Genomic DNA, 26837 nt, shown 5'->3' on the forward strand with positions numbered 1-26837 from the left:
TGGCTTGACATGGCTTGTGGAACCTTGAAATCTGAGACACAGCAGATAGGAGATGCTGGGTATTGTGGTAAGAGCAACAGATCTTGAATCAGAAGACCTGGGTTCCAATCCTGGCCTTGGTGCTCCAAACTCTGTGACACTAGTCCAGGTGCATAACCGCTCTGAGCCTCTTTAGGTCAGGGATCCAGACTCCATATAACCAAAAGCCAATTAAATTATGTAGATCCCTACCCAGTGATGCAAACTAACCTCATGGTGAGGCTTGCAGGGTTAGGGACCTGAGAGGTCTGGCCCAGGTGAGTGAGTCCCACATAAGAGATGGAGGTTTCTTGTTCATGGGCCAGACATTGAGCCTAAACCCAAGTCTCTAGATTTGAGCTGGAATTTCCTCTCCTATCCAAGCTGTTCCCAAGTTCTCTGAGACTATGGAGCATATCTTAGGTTCTGTAGACTCAAAAGACAGGAGAGTGTCCCAGGTATCGTCTGCATCCCTCTGCGTGAGGTTCCCCCAGACCAGGACTCCACCTGGCCCTGGCGTGGGCCCCCTTGAACAAAGTCTTCCTTCAACTCTTCTCAATCTAAACAAAATCTCCAAATCACTTTAGCCTTAGCATCAAACCTTAGGCCCCAAAGAGAAACCTCCAGCCCATTCTCCAGGACAGGGTCCAGCACACCACTATGTCAAGCTTGGTCACTCAAAGGATAAAGGAGTGTCCCAGGTATTGTCTGCATACCAGTCTGGCCTCAGTTGTCATTAAAGGCAGGTCCAGCCTTGGCAAGAACCAACCCGGCACAGGACAATTTTTTCCAGGCTCTGAGCATTTACAAGAGCCCCCAGCCTGGCTCGCCCAGGGATTGGCTGCTGACTGCCTGATCGCCAAGGGTCCCTCTTTTCCCTGCTCTCCCTGGATTCAGAGCCTGCACTCGTTCAGAAGTGGGAGAGGTCTGGTGAGTCCAAGCTCCCCTGGGACTGCCACAGGACCTCTTCATCCCCCTCCATATTCCATGACTAAGAAGCCCATCAAACAGCATCCTTCTTGCTGGTTTGTCTTGGGAGAAAAAGGTAGAAGGATGCCTGTGGAGCAGCCCTGGGCAGAGAGGACACAAAACAAGGCCCCACCCCAGGCCCGAGGCACCCCCACCAGCCTTAGGATGCAGTGAGGGCCTTAGTCTGAAATATCCCAAAGGTCCCAGTAAACCCAGTCTTTCTGCATAGGCAGCACATGGGGGTGAACACACAGACCTGCAGATTCATTCCCCCCAAAATAAAATTTATTTTTTGGCACTTCATACTTGGCAGGGGCTAATCATGGTATCAATTCACACAATGATTAAATTAATCAAATACATCTCATTCAGGGAAAATCCCACAGAGACCAGCTTTGATTCCAAGAGCCCAAGGAAAGGGACCCAAGGCGGGGGAGATAACAGAGGGAGGATTAACGGGAATAATTAGTCAGTGATTAAATGTCATTTTCCTCGAGTCAAATGATTCTCATTTTATTCAAGTGTCCTGGACATGATGATGAAGATTTCTTTTTTTTTTCATTTCTGGGAATTCTTTTTTTGTCCAATGAATAACAACTCTCAATCATCAGCTTTTAAAAGTATTGTACAACTTCTAAATATCAATCTTTTTTAAATCAGGCCGACACTGCCAACTCCCTCTGGTTTTCACCTACCAAAAGACGGCTGCTTCGCTGGGAACCTGTCTGGGAAACTGGCCTGTATATCCTGTGCCCCAAAGCATCTATTTCCTCAAAGATGTAACCAGGGGGCTCAGGGTACAAAGCCAGGCACCGGCCCATTTCCTTGGGAGTAAAGCTGATGGTGTATGTGGTCTGGCCCTCCATGGGGGTATGTCCTTGGGGGCCAGACCAGTGGGGCTTACAGCTTTTGGTATGGATGGGTGGGTGGGGCACATAGTGGGCCCGCACAGTGGTCAGGCAGTCCAAGGGTTCTTTGGCAAGGTTCAGCTGGGGAACAGGCTTGAGCGGCTCCATGCGCATGCTGGCCCATGGCTTGTAATCGTCCTTGGTGGTGGTAGAGCTCTCAAAGCGGCCGCCCTTCTTGACTGACAGCACTGGTCGGCAGGACTGAGCTGGGACACCCTTAGGGTACGTGTAGTGGGCTTGTACTGTTGTCAGAAAGTCCATCTTTTCTTCAGAAGGGATATAAGAAGCAGGAGCTTTGGAGAATATCTGGGGTGTTGGCCAAGCTTGGTACTTATCTCGAAACTCCGTGCTATTAGAGAAAGGTGTGTCTAGAACACAGGGCCTGGCTGAAGGTTTCAAGCTCTTGGTAGGCTCCCCCATCAGGCCTCGGTAGGACTCTTTGTGGGTGGTAAGGCTCTCAAAGGGGATGTCAGAGGGTTTGAACTTCTCGGCCTCATACACAAAGCGCTTTTCCATAGGGTGGGCCACGTAACTCATCTTGTAGTTAGTCAGATCCTCCAGGGGAATGTTACAGAGCTTGGGCACAGCCGGAGGCTTGCAGCTCATGGTGTTCACTACGCCCTTCATGGAGTAGTCATCCTGGTGTGTGGTTCTACTATCAAACCTGGTTGATGCTGGCCGGTAGCTGTGTTCTGGACGAAGAAGTTTTCGTCTTGGTTGGCTCCAGGGTAAATAATCACCTGAAAATAAGGCAGAAGTGGCAATTACTTATAAATCAAGTCCAGTCCAACTCAACCTGCATGTATTCCTAGGGGCTCCAAACCACCAGTCTCCAGTGAGATATTCTCTGAGACAAAAGAATAGGTGATCCCTGCCATCATCTCAACCAAGGGCTTGATATTTCAACTTTATGTATTTGTGGGTTACTGTGCAGAACAGACAAGTTTTCAGGAATCTCATCATACCACACAATGCTGTACCCAGGGATTTTAGAGGGTCCACAGCAGTGGGAGGATCTGGGGAACTGATTCCAGCTGAGGAGTCTAACCATTGGCTTACCCCTGTCCATGAACAGTTCCATTCCCCTATGGGGAAGGTGCCCTCTCTGAATCAGCACAGAGTGACTGGGAAGCTGCATGTGGTGTGGTGAGATGGGATTCACAACCCACTGCTGGTGAGCCACCAGCCAAACCATGGAGACCTCACTTGTCCGCATGGTGGCCTTCATGGGTCCCTATAACCCACACACTTAAGCCACATAAATCAAATATGCCAGTCCAGGGGAATAAGGACATTGTGTTGGCTGGCGAGAGAACAGTAGCTCTCACTTGGATATAACTCCCTGTGTGATAGGCAGTACTCTAAGTGCTTCCTATATTAACCCACTGAATCTTCAAACAGGCCTAATAAGCTGGGTACTTTCAATATGCCCATTTGACAGATGCAGAAACAGAGGCACAGAGAAGTTACCCAAAGAACTTGCCCAAGGTCACTCAGCTAAAAGCAGAAAAGCATGTATACAAATCTAGATGCAGAATCCACGCTCTGACTCACTCTACCATTCAGTTCTGACAATTAAGGAACACTGACTATGTGCCAGTCAACTGTGCTCAGGGCTTTTCATACAAGATTTGGTTTCATCTTCACAATAACCCTTTGTGATGGGTATGATTATTTTATAGATTTCCAAGAGCAAGACTCAGAGAGGCTAAGGAATTTGCCCCAAAGTCACATGGATAAGAAGTTAAAGGTTAGAATTTAAACCACATGATTGACTCTGAAGTCATGCTCTTCTGACAGCCCATATCACAGCTAGGAGCATTGCATTTCTAGATAGAATGAAGGTTAAAGAAAAAGAAAAAAGAACTACTGACAAATAATCAGGGAGTATTTGCAGGAGAATTTCAGAATGCTTAAAGAATGAAAGTCATTGGCCAGCAATACATAGGGAAGGTCTGTCTCAGGAGGAACCTGGGTAGTGAGATTGGAATGGCCAAGATAACGCAAGGCCAGCACCCAAAGGAAATCTGCCTTAGAGATGGCCCCCAAGCACCTTGAGGAGCAAGTTTTAGCTTAAGACAGCACTGCAGGGCTTTCAAAGTAACTGCCACACAGATCCTCCCAGAAGCTTTGAGAATGGAAATCCAGCTGAGAAAAAAAACTGAGACAGCAAACTGTGTCATTTGGCCACCTCAGTACCACTGCCATTCTTTTCACAACACACAGCTCACATCCAAGTCTTGCATTTCCCCCATTGTGCACATAAATTATCAGATCTAAAGTAGCCAGTATGGAACCCTAGTGAAACCTCTAAATCCACAACGAATTCTCTTGCTTACAGTTTTACAAAGGGTTAGGAAAGAAAGCAGCTTCATAGGAGCTTGGATATCTATAGCCAACACCAGTGGAGTCCATAGGCACACTTTCTAGACAGTATTATCAAGATATAAGCTGTATAAGATAGAATACACCATCTAACACAGACAATTCAGTAACATTTACAGTATTGGGCAACCATCACCAAAATCCAGTTGTAGAATATCCATCACCCCAAAAATATCAACCAATCCTACCTGTAGCCAATCTTCATTCCTGTCCCCAGACAACCATTAATCTGGTCCTGGCCTCTTTTAAATGTGCCTTTTCTAGATATTTTACATAATAGAATTGTGCAGTATGTAGTGTTTTGCATTTGGCTTCTTTCACTTAGTATATTGTGATTGAGGCTCATCCCTGTTGCAGCATGTATTTTACTCCTTTTAATACTGAATAGCAGTAGGATTAAAGATGGTGGTGTGAGAGGTGAGACAGAGACCCCCTACTAAAACCACATATAATAAGAAAATATAATTAATACAACTAATCCTGAAAGAGCAACAGGAAAGAAGGCTGTGCCAGACTGCATACACCTGGAGGAAAGAACAGATGTCATGGAACAGGGTAACGTACCAAAGCCATGACCAGGCAGGACCCAAGCCTTTCCCCTACCCCAGCTAACCAGCGGCAGGAAGAGAAACAGAGAGGGGAGGGAGTAGAGGCCTGGGACTGCTGAACACCTATAGCCCTGGAGATCTGCTCTGGGAGCACAAACCTGCATTGCATGGTGCTCTGGTGATTAGTGGGGTTGGAAAGCTAAAACAGGCAGAATACCTGGAGAGACTGAGATTCCAGCTGCTTGTGGAAAACAGGAAACCATATCTGGCTGATCTGGGTGGGCAGTCTGAGAGGCTTCCTAAAAACAAGAGGCCTGCTAAAGAGTCAAGGATTGCACAGACCCTACTGCTCAGGAGAAAGGACAGGTAGACAAAATTGTCTGGGCACACTCTGCCCAGCAGGATGGGAACTTTCACAATCTTCAGGTGCTCCAAACCCCTGGCTGGCTACACAGTTCTAAGGCCCCCCACCATGACAGGCAGCCTGCTGCACCTTCCTCCCACACCTGGCTCGCAAACCAGCAAAACCTGCCCTGGCATCAGCTCAACCAGAGGAAAGCCTCACCTGCAGCAGTTACAAACCCAAAGCATAGAGGCTTACAACTGTGTGTTCAGCCCACTGGTTCTGGCAGTGGAGACAGGCATAGCATCCAGGAAGCAGGAAACAGCTCTTTCCTCCCAGCAGGCACCAGCACCACTCCCCTGCAACCCCCAACATCGCTCCAGGGGCTAAACAGCTCCAGAGAATAGAGCTTCTGGGCACTAGAGGGTGCCACATACAAACATGAAACAGCAAAGGAACCTGGTTCAAACAAAAATACTATGAACACTGGAAAAAGAGTCAAATGAAACCAATCTCATTCATCTCTCTGAAAGAGATTTCAAAATAAAAATCATAAATATGCTTCTGGAGGTACAGAAAAATATTCAAGAACTCAGGAATGAATTTAGGACAGTGATTCAATCACTGAGGAACACAATGGAGGGGACTAAAAGCAGATTAGATACAGTAGAGGAGACAATAAATGAAACAGAAATTAGAGAAGAGGAATACAAAGAAGCTGAGGCACAGAGAGAAAAAAGGATCTCTAGGAATGAAAGAATATTGAGAGAACTGTGTGACCAATCCAAATGGAACAATATTCATATTATAGGGGCACAAGAATAATAGAGAGAAAAAGGGATGGAAAGTGTCTTTGAGGAAGTAACTGCTAAAAACGTACCCAATCTGGGGAAGGAGATAGTTTCTCAGGACATGGAGGTGCACAGATCTCCCAACACAAGGGATCCAAGGAGGACAACACCAAGACATATAATAATTAAAATGGCAAAGATCAAGGATAAGGACAGACTATTAAAAGCAGCCAGAGAGAGAAAAAAGATCACATACAAAGGAAAACCCATCGGGCTATCATCAAACTTCTCAGCAGAAACCTTACAGGCCAGAAGCGAGTAGCATGATATATTTAATGCAATGAAGCAAAAGGGGCTGGAACCAAGAATACTTTATCTGGCAAGGTTATCATTTAAATGTGAAGGAGGGATTAAACAATTTCCAGATAAGCAAAAGCTGAGAGAATTTACCTCCCATAAACCATCTCTACAGTGTCTTTTGGAGGGACTTCTATAGATGGAAGTGTTCCTAAGGCTAAATAGCTGTCACTATAGGGAATAAAAAGGGATAAATGACATAAAAGATGGCAGCTTGAGTAGGGTTGCAGAAATCTCCTCCCAAAACCATATATATTGGCAAATACAACTTTTCCTAAAAGAATGACCAGAAGATACAGTACACAAGCCAGGCTACATCTGCGAGACCCCACCATCTCATGGAAAAGGGTAACATACAAAGCCGTGACCTGGCAAGACCCAAGCACTTCCCCCACCCCAGCTCACCAGAAGGACGAAGAGTCAGAGTGGGGAGGGAGTGGAAGTACAGGACGGCTAAATAACCAGCCCTGGTAATCTGCCCCAGGAGCACAGACACACACTGTATGGTGCACTGGATATTAGAGGAGGGGCAAAGCAAAATGCAAGATTAAGCCTGCTGCCCTGGGACAAAAGAAAAGCGGGTGCATTAAAAGTCTTAAAGGGACAAGGTTTTAACAGGTGGACAAAATTGTGCTGGCACACTCAGCCCAGCAGGCTAGGAAATTTAAAGAACTTCAGGTGCACTAAGCCCCTGGGTGGCACTGCAGCTCTGAATCCCCTCATGGCAATAAGCAACCTGCCATTCCATCCCCACGCTGGCACTGCAAGCAAACCGGCTGAGCCACCATCATTACAGAATAGCCAGGGAGCAGCCCCACCTACAGCAACCACATAGCTTAACACAGAGGCTTCTCCCTGCATGCACCAAACAGGCCCGGACCCAGAGGCTGCTCCCTGTGTGCAGTTCACAGGCACAGACAGCAGATACCAACGCAGAATCTGGGAGGCACAAAGGGGTTTGTGCATGCGGCAGAACTCATGCCGCTTCCCTGTGACCCCTGCCAGGGCCCTCCCGAGGACCACCCCACCCACAGCAGCTTAGGGGATTAACCCAGAGGTTGCTCTCTGGGTGTGGTTAACCAGCAGAGACAATGGATACAGGCAAGGTGACCAGGAAGCAGGAAGGGACTTTGTTCTCCCAGCTGGCACACACACCACTCACTGGCAACCACTCCCATCGCCATGAAGAGGCAGAAGAACCTTGTTCAGTCCCAAATCCCTCAAACACCAGAGAGAGGGCTTGGTGAGACTGAAATCACCAATCTTCCTGAAAAAAAATTTAAAATAAAAGTCATAAGCATATTGATGGAGCTACAGAGAAATATTCAAGAGCTAAGGGATGAATTCAGGAGGGAGAGAACAGAAATGAAACAAACAATGGAAGGACTTAAGAGCAGACTGGATGAGGTGGGAGGGACTGTTAATGGAATAGAAATCAGAGAACAGGAATACAGAGAAGCTGAGACAGAGAGAGATAAAAGGACCTCTAGGAATGAAAGTATATTAAGAGAATTGTGTGATCAATCCATACAGAAAAATATTTGTATTATAGAGGTACCAGAAAAAGAAGACAGAGAAAAAGGGATAGAAAGGGTCTTTGAAGAAATAATTGCTGAAAAATTCCCCAATCTGGGGAAAAAAATAGTCTTTCAGACCATGGATGTCCACAGAACTCCCAACACAAGAGACCAAAGGAGGACAACACCAAGACATATAATAATTAAAATGGCAAAGATCAAAGGCAAGGACAGGGTATTAAAAGCATCCAGAGAAAGAAAAAGATCATCTACAAAGGAAAACCCACCAAGTTATCATCAGACTTCTCAGCAGAAACCTTAAAGGCCAGAAGGTAATGGCATGATATATTTAATGCAATGAAACAGAAGGGCTTCAAACCAAAAATACTGTATCCAGCAAGATTATCATTTAAATTTGAAGAAGGGATTAAACAATTTCCAGATAAGCAAAAATTGAGGGAATTACCTCTGACAAACCACCTATATACTGTATTTTAAAGGGACTGCTCTAGATGGAAGAATGCCTAGGGCTAAATAGCTGTCACCAGAGAAAATAAAACCACAGCAAAGAAAGCAGACCAAACAAATACTAACTAAATACAAAATAAAATCACCCTTCAACAAAATCAGTCAAGGGAAACACAAAGAGTACAGAATAAAACACCTAACGTATGAAGAGTAGAGCAGGAACAAAAAGAAGGGAGAGAAATAAAGAATCATCAGATGGTGTTTATAATAGTGTAATAAGTAAGTTAAGTTAGATAGTTATATACTAAATAAGCTGCCATTGTACCTTTGGTAACCACAAATCCAAAGCCTGCAATGGCAATAAGTACATATCTTTCAATAATCACCCTAAATGTAAATGGTCTGAATGTACCAATCAAAAGACACAGAATAATAGAATGCATAAAAAAGCAAGACCCATCTATATGCTGCTTACAAGAAACTCACTTCAAACCCAAAGACATACACAGACTAAAAGTGAAGAGATGGAAAAAGATATTTCATGCAACTAATAGGGAGAAAAACACAAGTGTCACAGTACTTGTATCAGACAAAATAGACCTTAAAACAAAGAAAGTCACAAGAGACAAAGAAGGACATTACATGATGATAAAGGGGTCAATCCAACAAGAGGATATAACCATTATAAATATCTATGCACCCAACACAGGAGCACCTGCATATGTGAAACAAATAATAACTGAATTAAGGGGGAAATAGAATAAAATGCATTCATTTTAGGAGACTTCAACACTTCACTCACTCCAAAGGACAGATCAACAAGACAGAAAATAAGTAAGGACACAGAGGCATTGATCAACACATTTGAACAGATGGACCTAACAGACATCTACAGAACTCTACACCCAAAAGCAGCAGGATACACGTTCTTCTCAAGTGCACATGGAACATTTTCAAGAATAGATCATAAACTAGCACACAAAAAACGCCTCAGTAAATTAAAACTGATTGAAATTGTACCAACCAAGTTCTCAGAGCACAAAGGTATGAAACTAGAAATAAATTATGTAAAGAAAATGAAAAAGCCCACAAACATATAGAGACTTAACAACATACTCTTAAATAACCAATGGATCAATGACCAAATAAAAACAGAGATCAAGCAATATATGGAGACAAATGACAACAGTAATTCAACACCACAAAATCTGTTGGACACGCTGAAGGCCATACTAAGAGGGAAGTATATTGCAATACAGGCCTACATCAGGTAAGAAGAACAATCCAATATGAATAGTCTAAATTCACAATTAACGAAACTAGAAAATGAAGAGCAAATGAGGCCCAAAGTCAGTAGAAGGAGGGACATAATAAATATTAGAAAATAAATAAATAAAATTGAGAAGAATAAAACAATAGAAAGAATCAATAAAAGGAGCTGGTTCTTTGAGAAAATAAACAAAATGGATAAACCCTTAGCCAGACTTATCAAGAAAAAAAGAGTCTACACTCATTAACAGAATCAGAAAGGAGAAAGGAGAAATCACCACAGACACCACAGAAATACAAAAAATTATGAGAGAATACTATGAAAAATAATATGCTAACAAACTGGATAACCTAGAAGAAATGGACAACTTTCCAGAAAAATACAACCTTCCAAGGTTGACCCAGAAATAAACAGAAAATCTGAACACACCAATTATAAGCAAGGAAATTGAATTGGTAATCAAAAAACTACCTAAGAACAAAACTCCTGGACCAGATGGCTTCACCACTGAATTTTATGAAACATTTGGTAAAGACCTAATACCCATTCTCCTTAAAGTTTTCCAAATAGTAGAAAATGAGGGAATACTCTTGAACTCATCCTATGAGGCCAGCATCACCATAATACCAAAACCAGGTAAACACACCACAAAAAAAAGAATATCCCTGATGAACATAGATGTAAAAATACTCAACAAAATATTAGCAAACCAAATTCAAAAATACATCAAGAGGATCATACACCATGATCAAGTGGGATTCATCCCAGGCATGCAAGGATGGTACAACATTCGAAAATCTATCAACATCCTCCACCACATCAACAAAAAGTATGAAAACCACATGATCATCTCAATAGATGTCAAAAAAACAGACAAAATTCAACATCCATTCATAATAAAAACTCTCAACAAAATGGGTATAAAGGGAAAGTACCTCAACATAATAAAGGCCATATATGACAAACCCACAGCCAACATCATACTTAACAGAGAGAAGCTGAAAGCCTTTCCTTTAAGATAGGGAACAAGACAAGCATGCCCACTCTCTCCACTTTTATTCAACATAGTTCTGGAGTTCTTAGCCATGGCAATTAGACAACACAAAGAAATAAAAGGCACCCAGGTTGGTAAATAAGGAGTTAAACTGTCCCTGTTTGCAGATGATATGATATTTGTACATTAAAAAAAACCCTAAATAATCCAATATTTTGACTAGTTATAGAATTCTTGGTTGACAGTTTTTTTTTCCTTTCAGTACTTTCAATATGTCATTACACTGCCTACAGTTCTCTACTGTTTCCAATGAGAACATAAATTTTTGTTTCTTTTCCCTGTATGTAATGAGTGGCTCTCTTGCTTTCCAAATCTTTGGCTTAGGTTTTCAACAGACTATTATGTGACTAGGTGTATATCTTTTCATATTCTCCTTGGATTGTGTTTCTTGGATGTGTAGATTATTATTTTTCATGAAGTTGGGGTTTTTCAGGCAGTTAAACATTTTTTCTGCCTTTTTGTCCTTCTGAGGCTCCCATTATGAGAACAGTGGTGTGTTTTATGTGTATCCCACAAGTCTCTGAGTTTCTTAATTTTTTTTTATTCTTCAAATTGGATAATATTTATTGATCTATCTCCATTTTCACTGATACTTTCTCTCTGCCAGCTCAAATCTGGTGTGAAGTCCCTGTATGGATTTTTTTATTTTGGTTATTGTCCTTTGAACTCCAGAATTTTCATTTGATTATTTTTTATGACTTCCTTTTATTGGCATCCTCTATTAGATGGAAAATTGTCATATTTTTCTTTATTTCTTAAAACATGCTCTTTTTTTCCTGTTGTTCTTTCAAAGTAACTATTATCGGACACATTTATAATAGTTACTTTTAAATATTTGTCTGCTATGTCTAACATCTGGGCACCTTCAGAGATAGTTTCTCATAGCTGCTTTTTTTCTTCCTATTCATGGATCATACTTCCCTGGTTCCATTCATGCCTCATAATTTTTTTTGTTAAAACTCAACACTTTAGATAATATGTTGCAGCAACTCTGGAGTCTGATCCCCCACTTGGAATTGATTTTGCTGTTTGTTTAGTGACTTGCCTACAGTAATTCCATATAGTCGTCTCACTCCTGTGGTGTGTGGCCACTATATTTTTGCTCAGTTTTTTTCAGTTGTTTTTATTTTTAAGCCTAGAGTCCTATGTCAGCATAGTTTAGTTATCAGCCAATGACTGATCAGAAGTTAAACTTAATCACCTCATGCCAGTAAGTCTTTCCCTATTTGCTAATGGGTCTGTATGTGGGCTGGGAAATGTACTCAAAGATTGGGTGTTCACATGTCTTCCCTGGCTTTTATTTTCTGCTGAGCATTCTCATATCTCTTGTGCACATGTACTAGGCATCATATTCAGCCAGAGAAGATGAGTAGATAACTAGGCCCTGTCTCTGATCTCTTGAGTCTGTACACCAGTACTGACCACATGCACAGTCTTCCAAACCACCAGGAATATGTATGACCTTTTCAAGACCCACTGTGTCTTTCTCATTCTCTGGATCACCTTGTTAAACTTCTAGCTAGTATGCTTCTCTGTGGCTTATTTAGTTCTGCAACCTCCAACTAGCTACAGAATGTTGCCTATTTTTTGCCATTGAGACCACTATTGTTTCTTGAAACTTCTACTCCAATCAAATTAGCCCCAAATGGCAGCAGAAATTCTGTTTTTCACAGCCTAGTCTGTTTAGGTAGAATCACCACACAGACTAAGCTTAGGGTCAGGGGTGATAGAAGCAGCCTCAGAATAAAATGCCAGAAACTCCCAACTTTTCATAATCATGGTTTAGTAGTTTTTTTCTTAAATAAATGCTTCTCAATTTGTTGTATGCCTTTGGTTGATTACCAGAGCCCTAAAATGGTTAACTTTTACTGGTCTGTCCAGTTCTACTGTTGCTTTTTTTGGGAAGAAGATTTACCAAGCTCCTCACTCCACCACTCCAGAAGTCCTAACATCCTCACCCCCAGGCACACTCTTCAGTTTATTTTACGCTAATAATACTATCAAATATTTATTTTAAATTGGCTTCATTTTAATTGAAACTCTAATCTTTCTCCAACAACCATTAATGGCTCTATCAGCATCTTGAAAGCATTAGTGGGTCTTAGAGGGAACCATCTTGCTGAATATAAACCATATGTCCCCACCCCCCAGACTTCAGGCCTCACTGAAATGGGGGCATCTACCTGTAGATGCCTAAGCACTGCCTCAAGGTGTGTGGGGGTAGGTAGGACAGGATTTTTCTAACCCTCTTCTGTGATAGATGAGGTGTTAAGAAAACAGTTTCTTAAGCTGAAAGCTGCCTCATGTGATTTCTGATACCCAACAATACCATTGAAACCACATTATTATCCAAACGTCTAACTTCCTCCACCCAGCATATATTACAAAAAACCTCCACAGGACCCTGAAAACCTCAGAATTCCACATGACATACTATTCACTGCCTGAAAAGCCATCAGTAAAGCCCTTCAGGGCCAGGGTGTCATGTGGGTAATTGGCAAGAACCTCTTTAAAAGGGATTCCATTCAATAATATGTCTTTTTTTTAAAAAACTTAGCTAAACATAAAGCTGAGCATCAAGTAATTATACTCTCAATCTTTCCAATTGCACAGTGTTTTGAAAATGTCAAAATTACAACCAAATGCTGCTTCTGGTGCATTTTAATGGTGGTTTTCTGGATCTCAGTAAAGGTACTACATAAGAGTAGAAAGGGAGAGGTTTGCATATTTTACCTGTGGAACTATAGTAAGTAGAGCACATAGACATAATATAGGTGGTATTCACTGAAATACAGACATTTAATGACCTTTGTCTTTAGTTTCTTTTTTTTTTTCCTTTGGAAGGAGAATCAGTGTATGGCCATAAAATTATGAAGGTTGCTATGGGAAAGACATACTAAAGCAGCAAATTTCCACAGAAGACAAACAAGTCATCAAAATATATATACTTATACATCAAGAGATAAGGCAAGGGTGTGGGTGCTTACATGTGTATGAGATTGTACAGGACTCACCCTGTAAATGTCATAGGTCTTTCCTAAGAGTCACTCCTGCCCTTGGCCAGAACCCACAGAGTAATTGGCTGGGTGGGGATTGTAAATCTAATGCCAAACTGTGTCACCTGGAGCTCTTGTCTCTTGTGAACAATGGTTCAAAACAATTCATTCACTTATTTATTTCCCCACTAAACATGCCCTTGTTGTGTCATCACCAGGCTAAATGCTGGGAATACATACGTTGTATTCCCAGTTTGGGAAGCCATTATATCATAGGGGAGTAATGGAACAAATAAACCATTTAAAGTAGTAGAATATGGTATGTGTTAAATCCCTCCCCCTCCAAAAAAAAAAAACTTAAGATGCATAGATTGCAAACAGGCAGCTATGCGTCAAATCTAACTACAAATATGTTTCCTTTGGCTACATACTGATTTGTTTGTTTTTCAATCTGAATTTCAGCAAACTATGAAATCCAACCACAAGTATATGTAAGCCAGGACAAACAACACCACCACCACCCCCATCCACCCACACACACAACCATCTACATATGCCTAGTTCTGGGCAGTCCTGTTGATATTTGACTAGTATTTGTTCATTAATTCTATATAAGTAGGTAAGCAGTTAACAGATTCCAGAATTTTAAGAAAAATGGAAAAGAAAATGGGTTTTTTTCTATTTTAACTTTATCAGTAGGGAAAAATCAGCCAAGATTCCACTGTAGGAGTGGAATACTACTCTCTGATTTGCAGGAGGCAATTTAATATGTAACTGGAGAAGGAGACTAATATGGGACCAGTAGAGATAGGAGAAACTAAAGCCTAAGTATTAGAATTTTTTTTCCTGTGTGAGTATTTTGAGGGGTGAGTATTTTGCTAGGAGGAGTAGGAAGGACCTTTCTTCAAATAATAACACTGGGCTACCTCATCCTTCCAGCCCCTAAGGTAAGCAGGGAGCATTTCTCACTCCCAGACCTCTCCCTGTATCTAAGGCAAGGTGGAGAGTGGGAACTGAGCTGAGCAGGCAGTAACTACAACACTAAGACTGATAAATCCTGGCAACCCACAGGAAGGGTGTGGAGGAAAGGACGTATTGCCCTGCCAGAGGCCCCACTCCCTCACCATGAGAGGTAAGGGTTTGCTTCAGCTCTGTGCCTCCTTGCTGCCTGCTCAGTGTCCATGGTACCCCATTTCTTGCCTCCCTGTAAATACTGGATGAAAAGGAAGAATGGGCCCATAGAGGCAAGAGCACCACCCCACTATGCTCCTGGTTTATTGGCTCCTCTGTAAAGCATCCACTCTGGTGCCTACCTTGTTGAGGTGCCTGGGAAAGAAAAAGAACCCTGCCCTCTTGGAGCATACAGTGTGGCCAAGGAGACACATGTTAAGCAAAACAAAAGAAAGCCACACAATGAGTTAGAAAATAGGGGAGCACAAGCACAGTTAGGGCATCTAACAGGCTGTCTCATCTGGGACAGGAAAGGCCTGGAAGGCTTCGAAGGGCGTGATGTTCCCACTGCTCAGGAAGGTGAGCACTAGACAGGGGAAGGGAGCAGGACTCTATAAAGAAAGAATGGACTGTGCCACATGCCCCACGGCAGAAAAGAAAAGGAGGAAAAGCACTGAAAGAAGGTGCTGTGGCCAGGGCAGAGGCATCCCGGAGGGAGCGCAGAACCGGCAAGGCATCAGAGGTGTTGGTAAAGGCTCGGGATTTTATCCTAAGAGCCTTAGTAATTATTTGAGGAGTTTTCAGCAGAGAAGGGGTCAGATCAGATTGCAATTTTTAAAGACCTCCGTGGTTCCTGTCTGTGGAAAATGGGCTAGACCTGACAAGATTGGAGATATGCTCAGGTATATGTCCAGGCATAGATACAGAGAAGGCAGGATTAGGGCTTTGCAGAAGGAAACAACAAAAGGACAGAGGAGAGACGGGGTAAAAGATGCACTGCAATGACATAATGGGGAGTAGGTATGGGAGGGCAGGCCCAGGAAGGGCTGGTAGTGGGAAGGAAGGCTGAGGCACTAGCAGACCAGGGTCCCAATGAGAACAAGGACTGTCGTAGTGGGGTGGATAAAAGCTGGAAGGAGATGCTTCACAGAGGAGCCAATAAACCAGGATGTTGGGGTGTAGGAAGTGAAGCCATTTTAGGGTACAATGCCCCAGATGGGGTCTGGCAGAAGGAGGCGATGGAAGAACAGGAGAGGATGACACTAAGATGGTTAAAGGACAAAGCCCACGTTTCTGAAGAGGACCATGTCAGACTGGCCCTAAGTCCCAGTTCCTGGACAGTCTTTGGGAAGACTCCTACATCCCCTCAAACCTCCCCACTTCCCATTGCATAAGCGTTTGGCTTGACTAAATAAAAGCAACTATTATCACAGTCATTTAGAGATCCACAAGCATGTTGCATGAACAGTTCAGCATGTATTCCTAGGACAACCATGTGCATCATAAGCAGAAGAGCTACTGACCACAAACTGACTCCCGTTCCCATGGTCTCAGCCTTTGGCTCGTGCCCCACAGAGAGACTGCTGCATCACCTGCACCACACACAGGGCTCTATCCTGTCCCTCTTACTAGACTATAAAGTCAGGGCAGGTCAGTATGCTTCCTTCGCAGTTCCTCACACCATGCCTGGGATATAGTGAATGCTCAGGAAAGAGTGAATCAATCCCATTTATATGAAGTACAAAACTGGCAAAACTAATTAATATTGTTAAAAGTAAATGTAATGGTTCTACCCTGGGTGGGGAGGGTGATTGGAGGGGAGTATGAGTGTTATATTTCTTGATCTGGGTGCTGTTCATATGGATATATTCCCTCAAAAGTCATTGTCTGTATGATTTGTAATTTTTTCTGTACATACATTACATCTCAATAATTTTTCAAATGGGCGGATGAATCAGTGGTTGAATCTAACTTAGCTTAAACTTGAAATGCTTCACTAATGTAGGATTCCAACAGCAAACAAAGACAGGGGTGGCAAATATTTTCTATAAAAGGCCAGATATTAAATGTCTGAGGCCTTGCAGACCATATGGTCTCTGTCACAACTACTCAGTTTTGCTGCTCTAGCACAGAAGTAGCCATAGATAATGCATAAATGAGTGTGGCTGTGTCCCAACAAAATGTACATATGAACACTGAACTTTGAGTTTCATATAATTTTCACATTTCCTGAAATAACACTCTTATTTTTTTTTTTTTAGATCATTCAAAAATTTAAAAACCATTCTTAGCTATCCAGCTGTTCAAAAACAGGCTGCAGGCCAGATTTGGCCGGCAGGATGTAGTTTGGCTGACCCCTGCACTAAGAGGGTGTGCATATAAAACACATTTCCCATCCTGCATACATTCCTCAGCCTGTCCTCCCCACGACCTGCCCCTCAAATGTTCTCCCACCTTTATAAGTAGGAAGACACTCCATCTTGTCCCCACACGGATATTTACTGTCCCGAGGTTTGATGGGGCCCACTCGACAGACCGGGTAGGGGTTGTAATCTTGCTTATATGTTGTGAGCAAATCCATATTCTCTTCACTTGGGATGAACTGGTCATGCTGGTGGATCTTCACTGGTAACACTTTGTGAGGCCCAAAATCTCTTCTGTAAGAAAAATACACACATCAGCGGGGCCCTTGGCTCAAATGATGTTCATGGGTTCTATGCAACCCAATGTTACAAGTGTTTGCTGAGAAGTCATCTTCTGCTCTGTCCCCTTACTGCTCTTCCTCCTCTCTCTCCTACTTTTGAGAAGGGCACACCCTTCTCTTCTCGCCCAAGTCAGACACCAGGACACTGTCCGCGACCGGCCCCCTCTCAGGGCCAGGCTCTCACCAAGTGCAGCTCCTCCACCTCGTGCGTTTGTCAGTCCCCTTTGGTTCAGACCGTGTAACAACGTACCACGTGGACTTCCTGCTTCATTCCCACCACTTCTAGTTCAGTTCCCATAGTGTGGCCAGAATAAACTCTCTAAAATGGAAATTGGGGCTTTTCATTCCCCAGCTTAAATAATCTTGCAGATAAAGCCTGACTCTCTAGCATGCTTTATAAGCTCTCCCGGACCTGCCTCTGCCTCATTCCCCAGCCTCATCTCCCACCTCTCCTGCCGGCCCACAGGCAAGGCCTCTTCCTTCTCTCTCCTCACTGTGGAGCTAACTTCTATTTTTCAGGTTCCACCACCTCCTTGTCTGCGCTCCCTAATCCTGCTTAAAGTTTGTCTCCTTCCTCTACTTATCTTACAGAAAACCCAGAAGGACAGAAAAGTACAATAAAGTGGGCTCTCTGGCATCAATGCCCCCACTATTTCAGGGGACATGAAAACAGTGGGATACCAAAAGCAAGATGGCCTTCAGGAAACAGGAAGCACTCACCTCCCAGAGCACCCCACGGTTACAGAACTGCCAAGATGTTAACCGTACCACCACCAGGAACCAGCCTGGCAATGACAGGGCTCAGCAAGGGTTTACACTGCCCACCAGGGGAATCTCAGCTTCCTACTGCTCAATGCAAGCTATTGTAAGCAAACATTGCCCTTTCTCCCAAGGGCCTCTGCTTTATGCAACAGCCTGCTTTTGCCTGGAACCCATTTATCCCACTGGACAAGTAGAAGGGAGATTTTCCCTAATGGTGCTTGCCAAAACAGCTTTGCCAAGGGAAGGGGGAGGTTTCCGGACAGGAAAACATCAGGCTCAAACACCAATAAAATCTACTTCCCGGCTGAAATCTGGAGCAGCATTACTGAGCCATGCTTGACTAGCAAAGGTAACACGCTCCACTGTAACCTGTCTTGCATGAATTATATACATGGGTGTCAATAAACCCAAATCAGGCCCTGAAAATGCCTGGTAGGATGGGAGGAGGGAGTTAGGAAGCAGGAGAATTGGCCTCTCTAGGGGTCTAAGGAGGAAATGGGAGATGCTCCACTTGAACTCCCAGTGACACCCTCTAGGTAGGTTTAAAAATATATCTCAGCAGCTGTTACAAGGTCTTCAGCCTGGTTTCCCTTCCCAAGGGCCCCCTATTGGCAAACAGCAAGAGGAAGCTGAGTGACCTGAGGGGTCTGGAAGCTGGCTGTGTATAAACCAGAGCTTATGGAGTGAACAGGCTAAACAGGAACCCAAGGGTCATTTCCACATTTCTACTCTTCTTAGGGTCCAAGTACCTCATGCTGGCATCCTTTTAATACTAAACCAATTGCAGCAGGGAGCAAGAAGCATAGGTACCAGGCTGCAGAAAAAAATGGGAATGCCCAAAAAGCCCTGTCTGAAAACATTAACTACAAAGCAGCTTTTATCAGAAAGTTTGCATTCTATGGGGAGTGCCCCCAAAGGAAGTGAGCTCTCCTCACTCCCAGAAGGGGTAGTGAGGGGCTTGCAGGCAGCCTGAGACCACACATCCCCATGTAAACCCGTGTTCATCAATGGCTGCTCAAGTGATCAGTACTCTTCAGCTCCAAGAAGGAGTATCAGGAAAGACCGAGGCAAGCAATGAGCAACAAAGCCAAATGCTCAAGGGCCCCGCGGAGCCCTCCCAACCACAGAGAAGCCAGGAGTGCTTTCCAGTCACAGGCCTGCCTACCCTGGGACCCTTCACACAGACCATGACATCCTCTTCTGCCCTTACTTCTCCTGAGGGAAGCACCGCCTTCCCATCAGAGTTGCTGTGAGAACCTCCTTCCGAAGTCGCCAAGGCCTCTGGCAGTTACACTTAATGCCCCACATCTCCCTCTGTTTCTCCAGGAAAAAAGCATGTGCATGCCCACAACCAAACTCACCAGTTCATGCACTGTCCTGAAGTTGGTTACTCAAAGGCAAAAACTGAGGCAGCAAAATCCTTGCTCGGTATGTTTAGAGAATGAAATTGTTAACTGAATCTCCTTCTCCAGTACAAAATTCAAGTTCCTTTGTGAAAAGTACATCTATGGTTGAATTTACTGATCAGCTATAACTAGGGCAAATGATCTTTGGGGAGTGGGGGGCTGATCTACAACTGAAGATAGGAAAAGTTTTAAGTTTCATTTATACACCACCCAAAAATATTTATTGTAGCTTAAGAGTGAATTTAACAGACTGTGTTTTCTCATTGTTTTTATGTTGAGAACATTCACTGAAACCTATCATTAACCACAATATAATGGCATGTCCCCAGTCTCACATAACCTTACAGCTTTTAAATTCACATAAAAGTATTTTATTCTTACCAGAATTTTCTCAGCCTCAGTAGTTTTTTTTTAAGAATACTCCCTTCTCTTCCTGTGTTAAATCTCCTAGTCCCTGTGCCCATTGTGACTATGAGCCCAGAAAAAAATCGGTCAAAGATGTTAACCTTCTTCTAGTTGCACATCCATAAAAGTTATATAGCATGCAAGGCCAAGAGTTAAACTCCAAGTTAAGTAAAGGTTAAAGTGGCCCTGCTGGGAAAGTCATAACAACTTGACTTCCAATCATTAGGCAAAGCTAGACAGAGGTGTTTGACAAGAGTCTGACAAAAGGAAAAAAAAAATAACATAACAACCAACTAGGGTCACAAACCTGGAAGTAGGAAATGGAGATTTTCACCATGATAAAATGGTTATGTGACATATTTTATTTAAAACTACATTCATCTATAAAAACTCTAGAATTTGTTAATGTGCCCAATTTATCAATCATATTAAATGGAATTCATTTTAAAATGTCCTCCTCTTGCCCAAAGCCAATCTCCAACTCTACCCTAAAACCTCTCCTTTCTCAGGAACCTGTCCATGGACTACCTCCTAGTCTGTGGTTTAACCTTTACCTCCTGCTGGCTCTTTTCTGTCAGTATTTAAACATGGTCCAGTCTTCCCCATCCTTAAAGGAAAAAAAAATAAAATATGACACAACCTTGAGTGCAGTCTGCTCCCCTCCTATTCTCTCCCCTACAAAGGGGTGTCTGCACGCAGGCTTGCCTGCCTCATGCCCACTCCTCCCATCAGATGGGATCCTCCTCACTCTGCTCCAGCCACGGCCTCCAAAGCACCACCTTGTTTCCAAAGCCAGTCACTGCTCCTTAGGCCTTCAGCCTGCACCATTCTAACAGCGTCCATCCTCCCACTCATTCTTTGTTAATATTCTCTCCCCCCCTTGACCTCTCTGACACCCCTCCTCGTGGTCTGTCCTCTCTCTCAATCTCCTTTGAGATTGCTGTTTGTCAATTGATTTAGCTTAATTCCTTCCACACAGAATCCTTAAGTTTTCCAGGGTTAAAAGGCACCCTCTAAGGAAATCATTGCATCATCACAGGTGGGTTGGGGAACCCATGCCAGCACACTGAGAAAGACCCTTAGGCCGATGGACAGGATTTGATTCATGCCTCTGATCCTGATAAGGACACACTGAGCCCTCCTTATCTTCATTGACAGATGGGATTCCAAGTACCTGCCTCCAGGATTCAAGTCACACAGCACCTGTCCCCTGTTCCACTCTCTCATCAACTCACCCCTACTAAAGCTGAAGCTAATATCCGTTACCACTTCATATAAACTCTAGACAAAATATAAAAAAATAACTCCTCGTGAATACTAAAGAGCATCCAAAATAGGCAGATTCTGGAACAGAGCCAACAGATAGAGGAAGGGAATGGTATTGGGTGAGCCTCTGTGTAACTTTCCATTTTTTTCAAAGCTTCCAGTCTGAAGACAGGCTTCAGTCTGTGCCAAGCCAGGCAGCTAAAATGTGAAGAGAAACCTTCCTCCTTGCTTAGCCACAGAACCAGGGGACCAAGTTTGAGGCAACCACAGGTGCTGGGAAGTGAGGAAGGAATCCTGGAAAGGAGAGAACCGGAGACAAGAAGCTTCAATATCTCTTTGTAAACTGGGCCCAAATCTCTGGTTGACCTCACATGCACGAGGCAGACCTCAGGCAGCCACACTAAAGAGAAAGAGCTGAGCTGAGATTTGAGCTGCCACCCAAGACACAGAGTTTGTTTGCAGTTGGAACCCAATCAAATTATCTCCTATCTGCCTTTAAACACACACACACACACACACACACACACACACACACACACACACACACACACACACACACACACACACACTTTTGAAGGAATGTAAAAAAAAAAAAAATCCAGAGTCTCCACAACATAACCTTAAGAAAATACAGGATCAATCCAAAATTAGTTGACATATAGAGAAAAATGTGACCCATTCTCAAGAAAAAAATAATGATCATGAAGACCAACCCCAAGCAGACCCAGATATTAGAATTAGCAAAAATTTTAAAGCAACTGTTTTAACTATGCTCCATTACAAAAAGAAAAATAAGGCCATAATGAATTAAAAGATTGGAAATCACAGAAGAAAAATAGGAACTACCTAAAAAGAACCAAATTTAAGTCCTAAAATTGAAAAAAATACATATATACAAACAAAACCTTCACTGGACAAGCTTAGTAGAGTGAAGGGGAGGAGAGGCTCAGTGAACTTGCAGATGGATGAATAAAAAGCATCCAATTTGGAAAACAGAGAAAAAGGGGGTGGATGAAAGAAATTAACAGAGCCTCAGAGACAGAAAAAAATACTTCGAAGAAATAAGGAACAATACATCCCCAAAATTAATCAAAGATGTGCAACATCAAAGGCTCTGAAATTGCCCAGGCAAGTCTAGTGCCGAGACCTATTTCTGGATGTTTTCATTAGTTCTCAAGCCCAGTCTACAGAGGGGGTAAGTATATGCTCAGGGATGCAGCTCTGAGAAGTATGTATTTGGACAGAAATATGGGTTGTGAAAGATTCAAACCCACGACAACTTTCTCGCTTCTTTTCTGGCTTTCAGAGAAGATTCCAAATACATTTTCTCTTCTAGCTCTTCCTTCCCTTACTCTCCCCAGTTTGCCCAGGAATCTTGTCAATAAATGAAGAAATCTTTGCTGCCAACTCCCTGCCCTCTACCCTTCAGCCAAACCCATCACATCTGAACCCAGTTCCACCTCCCCACCTCGCACTCCCAGTTCTCACTGCCCATGGTCCCCCTTCCTAGAGAATAAAGGTCTGACACCAAGGTCTTGAAGACTCAGCTCTTTTTTATGAATCTATCCACTCTGCCATCTTCAGAGGTTTAGCTAACAAAATAATGTCCCAAAATGGGACCCAAGTGTTTTACATGGTGACATGCCTAAGGGGAAATGAGGCTTGAAGTGCAAACCCCTTATTCATAAATTGATCTCGTCTATCTGAACTAAAGGCAGTTCCCATGTGACAGAATTACCAAGGCCTTCAAGAAACAGTTTCATATAAGAAGGGCTGAAAATCACAAGCATTCCCCTCATGGCACCTGCTGTAAATCCCCAAGATTTACAGTCAGTAGGAGTTGCGTGCAGCTGTAATCATGCCTCATGCTGGGATGATAACCTTTCCAGAAACCAGGTGTTTTTTGTGTCTGGGCTTAATCACCAAACCTAGCCAAGCCCTGGGCCACATGACTTTTTCATTCAGCAGGTGGCAGCCCCATGTCCAATCTCAGAAACTAAGCTGGGTCTGACTTCAGACAGGGAAGTGTGTGGGCCATTCTGATACTGAGGGTTCTCAGGGCAAAAGGATGACAGCCATGCAGATACAGCAGAGAGCAGACAGAGGGCTGACCCAGCCCTTCCCCCAGAAGCCTCTGGTGGAGCACCCAGATGATGGCTTCTCTGCGTTCCCCAGTAGGGAATGGTTTTATTGTACGTACACACATATGGACCAGAGCCTCTGCTAAGTTTATAAGGTTGAGAAAGGATGGTTGGTTAAATTGGTTTTTGTTAATTTATCTCAATAAAAGCTCATATGAACTCCAAAAAAAAAAATGCATTCTGATAGGAACACAGTTGTGTTCTCAGTCTGAAAAGCAGGACCTTGCATGGCAGGCACAGGCCTGAGAAATGATGAAACTGACCTACAGGGCAGAGAAGAAATACCCTCTGCTCATTTCCCCCTTGGTTCTCTTTCTGGAGAAGGAAATAAAGGAAAGCAGAGGAGCTTTTTGTTCTCTTTCCTTCCCATGGATCCTTTTTAAGGCCCTTATGATTATTAATAGCTTGTTTTGGAAATTCTCTCATTACCTGCCTTCCTCCAAATTAGCCACAGCTTGACATGAGTGATATTGTGACTCTGGCTCTGACAGGGACAGAGGGAACTTCTGGGTGATATGTTTATTGTTGTCAGTGACATGAGGCAAGGATAATTTAGGACAGGTCAGAGGGGAAGTTATTGTTTTGCAAAGAACCTTGAGGAGGAGTAAGGGTGTTAGGCTTCTATGGGGAGACCTCAGAGCTAGCTGAAAGGGCAGGGCTCCTATCCTGGAGGGAGGGTTTGTCCTCATTCTCTTAAGCTTGTGGACAACAAATAAAGAGCATCCTTCAACATCCAACCCTCAAAACATCCTTTTCTATATTTCCAGGAGAGGAAATATATCCCTAAGATAACATCTGAAGCTGTCCTTAACTTTCCATTTCACGAGACACTCTTGATTTCCTGCACATTGGGTCCAAAGAGATGGGAACACCAACACCCTTACTCCTCCTCAAGGTTCTTTGCAAAACAGTAACTTGCCCTCTGGCCTGTCCTAAATTATTCTTGCCTCATCTTACTGACAACAATAAACATATCACCCAGAAGTTCCCTCTGTCCCTGTCAGAGCCAGAGTCACAATATCACCCATGTTAAGCTGTGGCTAATTTGGATGACATGAGGCTGAATGAGTATTTGCAAGTTATTCCTCAAGGCTACTCTTTTTCTACCAATGATATGTACTTTATTCAAATGCCTCGGAAATATATGGTTTCTTAAAAGGAAAAGCAATGCTCAGGACTGGTCCACATCTCCTGTTGTGGCCTTTAGACTCTTAGAAGCTAAGGATGCTGTTCTCTTGGTACAATGAAATCCAGTCTTTGAAGTTCATATAGTTTTATAAGTCATAGTTTGAAGAACAGGTTAAATGATAAAAAACAGCATAAATTATAATTTTGTTTAGTGCAGCAGGACCAAAACATGCTTAAACTGAATCATTTAAGATAACTGCTTAGCATAAAGTGACCTGTCAAATCTTGCATCAGACCAGGACTCCCTCCCTGTCCAGTGGTTCCCACCAAGATTAGGAATCCCTTTACTCCATTTCTCCCCCTGTGGGTCTTTCTGCCCCATAACCAACACATGGACTTCCTTTGGATCCAGAAGATGGCAGCTTTTTGTAGGAACACCTCATATCTCCAACTCACAATGTCAAAAGAAGATGTTTTCAGGTCTATCCTGGGGAAAACCTGGAGGCAGAATGAATTAGAACTGTTCTGCGTAGCCTGGCCCAGCTGGGACCTTTACTAGAAAAGCACAAAATTATGAGCAAAGGGGGAGCAATAGGAAGAAAATTTACCAGGTCTTGAATCTTATAATGTGCAGGCGCTATGCCAGAACAATTTACATATCCTATGATCTGCACCTCACAGTGATCCCGCCCTGTAGGACGAGGAATGTCAGAGGCAGGGAAGACATCCATCTTTCAGGCCTCACCTAGGGACAGAGCCATATCATCTGAGACAGTGCACAACTGCACTCCAAAGTGATTTTGCTCACTAGGTCATCAGTCACAGGTCCCCACCTGGAGGTCACTAACTGAGCTGTCAATAGCAGATTCTCCCAGAGTCCTGCAACGCTGAGATGGATCATTTCCCCCCACCCTCTCAGTACAGGTACCTCTGCAACTCTGATACACAGGGCCAGGTGGTTCAGTCTCTGCACAGTCCTGGATCTAAAGAATCAGAGTTTAGAAGTCAAGAGCAATTTAAAAGGAGATATTCTTTGTTCATATTCTTGAAGAACATTCAAGGGGACCCCAGTTCAAAATCTGTGGCATCATTTTTTTTTAAAGTTCCTTCTTTGTTACCAAGTTCTCTTTCACCAAGACTACCATCATTACATCACCCAAGCCGACCTGGAGTTTATGCGTCAAAGCTCAAAAGTCCTTTTTTCGGCATCAGCCCCTTTCCATCCCTTTATTACTTTACTTAACTTCTAACCCTTTATTATGTAATCAAGTTAGCCTTCCTCATCCCTGCTTCAGCATGTAAGAACTCTTTCTCTTTAAGAGGACGTTGGGAAAAACTGAGCATGCTAATAAAAGCAGGATGTTCTTTCAGAGATACAGTATATTGACATGAAAGGCTTTAATAGCATGCACTGATCATGCACTGATGCTGTGCATTCTATCAGTACCACACATTACTCCATTAGTGTACTACTCGCCCTCACCTCGATGTGCTCAGGCCTTCCATTGGCACGGATGCTTTCAGGTACTCCAACTTGGGCTTGAAGGACCCTCTGGGCAGGTGAGAGTGATAGAGGGGGTAGTTCTCGGTGTATTCGGAGATGAGACATGGTTTCTCTGTTTTATCGTAAATCTTCGTAGGGAGATGGGGACAGTGATGCCGCCTGTAAAAAAAGCACATGAAGTCAGGCTGGTTACCTTCTTGGGAAGAACACAGCCAGTCCAATAGCACTGCTGCCTCAAAATGTGACCCAGACTAGAAAATCAAGACTGTCAGCTTTGAAAACAGCAGTTTAACCCTTCCTTTTCTCTTCTAAACTATGTAAAGTGGCCAGAATTTTTTTAATGACCTATAACTGCAATTGGTTAGCCATCAGAATCCCTTGGACACAGAAACAGGGCCAATGTCCAGCCGTTCCACATGTCATGCTGCTTTTTCAAATACTGAAATACTTCCACAGCATAATAGGTAAATGGTTGTGCCCACCCTCCCACCGTCTGAGTGCCACTCCAGGCTGCCCTCCCGAGACCTCTCTGGGCTTGCCAATCACGCAGCAATTCTGGGCTTAATATATGCCTAACTGGGTGCCCCAAGGCTGCGTGCTAGGGCATCTTTCCTAATCAGTCTGGTTCCTGGGTCAACTCAGAGTATCCCCTGTGCACACCAGTGCCTCAGTGATGGCAGGACCACCTTGGCACTGAGTAGACTAAACACCATGGGCTGTGTGCAACCATTTCACACTGAAAATCTACCTCATTTACTTTTGGGGGTCTCATCTTAACTGTTGCCTCCTTAGAAAGGCTTCCAACTGATTATCTTCACCTGCGGTACACCCCACCAGGCCTGCCCCTCACCCACAGCTTCTCTGTCATCGTGGACTCCGTCCCCATCAGGTATCGTTGTCGGTAACCAGCATGTCCGTTCATGAATCTGTTGTCTGTCTCATCCAT

At 43.5% G+C, this 26837-nt stretch overlaps 1 protein-coding gene across 1 annotated transcript; it reads right to left on the bottom strand.

The window, feature by feature from the left end:
• Positions 1-1410: 1410 nt before the first annotated feature.
• SAXO1 (stabilizer of axonemal microtubules 1) lies at positions 1411-26837 on the bottom strand. The gene is made up of 4 exons (XM_036888308.2): positions 26710-26837; positions 25871-26050; positions 17030-17232; positions 1411-2635 (listed from the first exon to the last, which is right to left on the bottom strand). Exons 1-4 carry the CDS (start codon positions 26835-26837, stop codon positions 1644-1646), a joined length of 1503 nt encoding a protein of 500 aa, XP_036744203.2. The 3' UTR covers positions 1411-1643.

The sequence above is a fragment of the Manis pentadactyla genome, chromosome 3 (assembly GCF_030020395.1).
Source record: "Manis pentadactyla isolate mManPen7 chromosome 3, mManPen7.hap1, whole genome shotgun sequence".
Classification (NCBI taxonomy): Eukaryota; Metazoa; Chordata; class Mammalia; order Pholidota; family Manidae; genus Manis; species Manis pentadactyla.